This window comes from Protomyctophum bolini, assembly GCF_963924005.1.
Source record: "Protomyctophum bolini genome assembly, chromosome: 16".
In the NCBI taxonomy this organism is placed as follows: Eukaryota; Metazoa; Chordata; class Actinopteri; order Myctophiformes; family Myctophidae; genus Protomyctophum; species Protomyctophum bolini.
The window spans coordinates 9,836,059-9,842,185 of NC_137877.1; the positions used below are offsets into that span (position 1 = coordinate 9,836,059).

Below are 6,127 nucleotides of genomic sequence, written 5' to 3' on the forward strand. Positions count from 1 at the left end.
ATATCCACTCCAGTCATTTTGGGTCATAAACAAGAAGTTGAAGGATAACATTAAGTCTGCTAATGATGTAACGTGCATGTTCACATGTATACTATTATTTTAGACCAGTTTTCAAATATCTTTTAAACATTTTGGACAAAATAGCCAATTTTACATCGAGGTGGGGGTCTTCCTCCTTAGTGCCCACTCTTGTGTCCATGTAGAGCCTCGTTCATACATGTTTTTAGCTTCAGAAGTTGTTTACATCATTTTAATTCTGATTTGAATGCGCAGATCATTTATTGCATAATGTAAGGTTTCATAATGAATGTACCACTATTAAAAGGGCCTTAGCTAGAACTTGTGATTCCCAAGCAAAAGGCCTTTTTAATACATTTAGATAATTCACAATTATTGTCACAGTTAATCAGAAGTGCCACTGTGCTTTATGTCATTCCAGATCTCCTTTAATCCTGGCATGTCCCAGATGAGAGGCTACAGGGATGGCTCTCATTGCTTTCACTGGTTAGTATCAATCCACACTGCTTTTCAACAGATGCTCTTTTGTCAACTGCAAGACTGCCTCAGGCCTAAATGGAGAAAAGGTTCTTCTTAAGGCTGTGAGACAAAGGTTTGGTTTTACATTTTGTTGAGGGTCGGGGAATGTGGCAGAGTAAAGTTCCCCATGAAAAATAAAGTGTTATGTTCCATATACTGATGGCAATGCTTCGCTGATCCTTGGAATTAATTGTTTGCACCATTTCCCCACCACTGTTATTGTTGACCAGAACTAAATAAACATGTCTCTGTTGGAAGAAAATATTAAAATGTGACTGAAATGAGGGCTCTTGTCTAGAGAGATTGATCAAATTAAAAGGCAGGGCTCCCAACTCCAGTGTTAACATGAAACGACTGAAGGATGAAATCCCAGGTGCAGACAATGGCTATTGTTGTTGGGCTAATCTCTAGTGTAAGCTGTTCTTTCTTAATCACACCGTCATTTCACCACCGTTTAGCAGCTGGGAAATAGACCGTTGACCCTGAAAATAGCCCATCAACCCCGCCAGTCAACGTGATCAGACATCAAATCATTACTCCACTATGCCCTCCAGCTGCTAGTAGAAATATTTTCAAAATCATTCAAAAATAGCTCAAATAGCTAGTTCACGGTGCATTTTCACCTTGTAGATTGTATGACGATTCTTGACGAAGTATACAGGTAATTATTGCGACTGTAGTCACATTTACTATGGAAACCTGCGTCTCCCGTCCGTCAGTCACATCACGATATATGTCACATCACGATATACGCCTCGTGACATCACGCCTCCATATATGGTCACGCCTTGTAACATCATGCCTCGTGACACGTCGCACCACCATATATGGCCATCCCATTATGAAGATCATGACACTGACCTCATCTAACTAGATCTGCATATATGAAGCAGGCCAGCAACTCTACATCTGACATCAAACGCTTAACTCCATATATGGAGCTGACTTGTTCTGACATTCCATATGTTGATCTGACCTCATCGAACCCTGGACACTCAATACACGCTCCATATATGGCCAGGACATAATTCATCCCATATGTTGATCTGACCCCCCCCATGCCAAAGCGCCAGCGCTCACCCGGCAGTCTGCCATCACCCAGGCAGATGCGTGCTTCTAAGTTCTCGCCCTCAGGGCGTCTTACTGGTAATATGACTTAAAGGGGAATACCACTCATTTTCAACATTTTGCTATGTCATTAATATACCTTAGAGTTGTGTGGAAATAATACAAAAAAGTCCCCCCATTCTGTGTTGACCTGGAGGTCTGAAAAAAATATTAAAAAACATTATAAAACAAGTAGTAATTGAAGACATGGTGAACTCTGAAGTCAATGCTAATATGTTAAAACTAAAACAATCCTCTCCTCAGTCCTGAATCATTTTTGCAAAGGCAGACCTCACCATTGCCCTCATGACCTTTTTAGCATAAAGTAATGAAAAATAATCAAGATACCCTTAGAATGGAATATGAATAATTGCTACTTCATCAGAGTAGTTTTAGAGTTTATTTTTCAAATAATTATCTTCAGGCTTCAACTTTGTCTCTAGATCCAGACAGTGGCCTTGTGGTTAGAGTGTCCGCCCTGAGACTGGGAGGATCCCCGGCCGGGTCATACCAAAGACTGTAAAAATGGGACCCAATGCCTCCCTGCTTGGCACTCGGCATCAAAGGGTTGGTTTTGGGGGGTCAAATCTAATAATCAAATTATTCCCGAGCGCGGCACGGCTGCAGCTCACCGCTCCAAGAGATGGGTCAGATGCGGAGAACAAATTCCACTGCGGTAACGTGTGTGACAAATCGTATGACTTTGATCCCTTGTCTCTTCCTTTCAGTCTCCTTGCTGTGCCTGCTGCCCCAGGCTGCGTTGACACTGTGGGCATGTGTGCGTGCGTGTCCAGCCTCGTGCACCTGCACCCAGGAGAAGAGCTGCGGTGTGCTGTGTGACCGATTGAGCCTGAGTGAACTGCCTAGAGAGTTTCCCTGCGAGGCCTCTTCCATCAACCTGGACAAAAACAGTCTCAAGTTCCTGTCGGAAAGGGCTTTCGGAACGTTGCCCTCGCTCAAGAAACTCACCCTGGACCACAACAACATCTCCTTTATTACACCAGGAGCCTTCAAGGTCTGAATTTACACCAGATATAGATTAGCCCCAGACTAAGAATACTACATTTGCTGTCTCGCCACATTATATCCTCTCTGTTGAGATTTGATGGCCAGAGAAAAATGGGAAATACAAATGTTCTTTTACCACTCCAGGTGGTATATTATGGTATTATGTGTGAGACTCAAAATGCCCTATGCAATTACACAATATCCCAACTTTTATCTTGCAGGGCCTGTCAAATTTGGTGGAGTTGACGTTTGCCCATAATGACTACATCAGCTACCTCCACACACGCACCTTCCAAGGGCTGAAGAAGCTTGTGCGGGTGGACTTCTCTCAATGTAACCTGTTTAGCCTCCCTGACCGCCTCTTCCTCGAGCAATTTGCACTCAAGGAGCTATTAAGTGTCCAGAACATGTTCCGCAGGATCCCTGGGACTTTCAGGGGAATGGAGAACCTCACCCATATCTACCTGGAGAGGAACAAGATAGAGGCAGTCGCATACAACTCCTTATTGGGCCTTATGAGACTCAAGTAGGTGACAGAGAATGGAATGTGTGTATAGCCAGAATGCGGCATTAAAAAAAGGTTTCTTTTACAGTCAAACTCATTTGTTTATAGTTCCATTGAACTCTGCCCCTGTCTTTATTTCCCTTCTCGCATTTGTCCAGGTACCTGAACCTCCAGGAGAACCTTATCATGACCATCCATGAGCATTCCTTCCAAGACCTGGGGCAGCTAGAGCAGTTCTATCTCAATGACAATGTTTTGGTTAACCTGCCACGGGTTGCTTTTCAAGGCCTGACCCGTCTCAAGACGCTCAACCTGGGGGGCAACCTGCTGCTCAATGTGTCTAAGCACTGGTTCTGTGACCTGGCGGAGCTGGAGGTCCTCTACCTGGACAGGAACCGGATACTTTTCATCGAGGAGGGCTCTTTCGAGAACCTGACCAGCCTGATAACCCTCCATCTGAACAGCAACAACCTCACCATCCTTCCCTTCCCGGTTTTCCAGCCAATCTACTTCCTGGGGCGCCTCTATCTCTTTAGGAACCCCTGGGAGTGTGACTGTTCTCTCGAGTGGCTGAAGGACTGGATGGAGAACTACAAGCTCGTACGGGACATACCCTGCGCCTCGCCCTCCTCCGTGGCGGGCCTGGACCTCGCAGAGGTCGTCTTCAACAAATGGAACGGTACGTGCGTGGACCCCGGAGAGCTTAACCTGACCACGGCCTCCTCTGAGATCATCGCCACCACAGAGAACCGCTTCAATAGCCTCATCTCCAAGCTGCTCCAGCAGGAGCAGCTCCTCCGAGAGGAGCTGGGGAACGGGACGGAAAGCCTCCGCAACGGTACTCTGCTGGACCTCGACGGACAGCTGTTTGGAGGGGCTGGACGGCTGGAAATGCGAGCAAACCAGTCGCTACTGTGCTGCTTTATAGTGTGGCTCATCTGGGGGTTTGTTGGTCACTTGGAAATGGTTGTTTATGTTTATGTCACATGAGAATAGAGGGTATGCGCATGCTTAAAGTGAATGGCACATCGAGTGGCAAATCGAGTGGCAAAGCAACATGCAAAGTGAGTTTAACATTGTTTAACGTCGTTTAATGCAATCGGACAGGACTTCTCTGTGTGGATTTCTGGGCTGTCAATGCCAGAAAGTAGTTTTTTTTCCCACTCAGTAGGCGTTCGTGCATAACTTCCTGGTTTGACGATGATGTCACACGCATACGCTCTATTGTGGAAACAGTGCTGGCTAATGCTAATTTGTCTTTTTTAGCTTTTTTACAATGCTACTGGATTCAGAACATGTATGATAATTTGATTCAAATAAGCACTGATTCAAGATCTGGCTATTGACGCAAGTCTACCCTGCCAAGGAGAGAGGAATTTGGGTTTTTTCTCTTTTAAAGAATAGGCAAGGGAAAAAAACTATAGTGTAACTTCAGTTAGGCAATTGAGAAGATTTTATTATGTAAAGACTCTGATAGAAAAATTAATTATTGAGACAAGGAAATTACGCATAGTATTTATAGAACCTAACATTCATAGATTTGAGAGATCATAGCTGCTTATTACTTTTCTTCTACTGTAGGTTCATAAACCACTGTGCCGAGCTGTACAGTATAGAGTACTGGGTATGTTTGACAGAATTAGTTTCTATATTTATAGACGCATTGGTCTGAGCTATAGACTACTGATGATATGATGAAAATGTACCTTCAATTTTCCTCAAATGAAAGTAGATTTAATTAATGTTATGTAACATACAGTATGTACTATGTAGCATTGCGTAGTCTTTGATAAGGTATTTCATTTCTGCACTCACATCTATGTGTAATGCAAAGAGGATAAGAGCGGTTGCAACCGGTCATTATCTCCCAAACAGATGTCTGTCTCTTCCCCACGTTTGGATTCGTTCAACGCAACTGTAAATGGAGGTTCTGCAGCTTGTCATGGACGCGTTAATCTTCTTATTGCATGCAGCTCATGTGTACTCCTCATGGAAAGCGTGTATGTGCTGGGATGCAATGGAGGGACTTTTTCATTGCATTTGCCTCCTATGGATGGAATGCCTTTCCTACACAATGATAGATCTGTCATTATCACTATAGTGAAGTTGTGATTTTCATATGGGGTTGTGGATATTAGTGGCCATATTAGTGCCAAAGCACTTCAGCCCTCTTGTAGACATTTTATGAACTGCATCATTCTCATCACTTTGATTATTATGTCTGCTAGTATACCTAAACCCGTACTGACATGCTGTTTAGCTAAAGATGTTTGTTAGCACCAATGTAACATTAATAATCACTCTTTAGCAGAGACCATGTTTTGCCCTCTGTCTGTCCGTCCTTGTGTCCGTCTGTGAACAGCTCATCTCCGGCACCGTTGACCTGATCGATGTGAAACTGCACATGCATCCTTGGATGCCAGAGAAATCTGCCCCAGATCTTTCAGATCAGCCTGTTATATTGCCACCAGAAGGCTGATTTTAGAAGAAAAAAAATCTTATTCTTACAGATATTCAATCTCGATTGGCTAAGATTGGCATCTTAAGTGGCTCATTTTGTACAGAATACAATAACGCAAATCTTGAATGCAGTGTCTGGTTGCTGTGAAACATTGCACCACATCCCACAAATCAACATATTGTGAGTGTCTGTGCAACTTCATCAACATTAATCCCTCGACTTCTACAGATGCCACCTACCTTTATAATGACTGAATTCCGAACATTGCTGGCCCACATATACCTGTACATAACCTATACCTGACCTGGCGGAGTGCTCCGAGGAGCACTTTTTCTAGTTTATCCCCGATGTTGTGTATCGAATCTATGTTGCTTGGTCTCATAGCTTTTTACATTATCTATTTTTCTAAATAAAAAGACTGCTGTTGAACTTTGACATGACTGCTAAGTGAGTCCTTTTGGCTTTGGAGAGATGTTGAGCTTCTTCATCAGTGACCTATAAATGCCACT

At 43.6% G+C, this 6,127-nt stretch overlaps 1 protein-coding gene across 1 annotated transcript; it reads left to right on the forward strand.

Annotated features, from left to right (window-relative positions):
• Positions 1 to 482: 482 nt before the first annotated feature.
• Positions 483 to 5,636, forward strand: nyx (nyctalopin; the record flags this gene model as incomplete). The annotated part of the gene is made up of 5 exons (XM_080785255.1): positions 483 to 504; positions 2,373 to 2,659; positions 2,874 to 3,178; positions 3,316 to 4,084; positions 5,520 to 5,636. 5 exons carry the CDS (start codon positions 483 to 485, stop codon positions 5,634 to 5,636), a joined length of 1,500 nt encoding a protein of 499 aa, XP_080641381.1.
• Between the last annotated feature and the right edge of the window lie 491 nt (positions 5,637 to 6,127).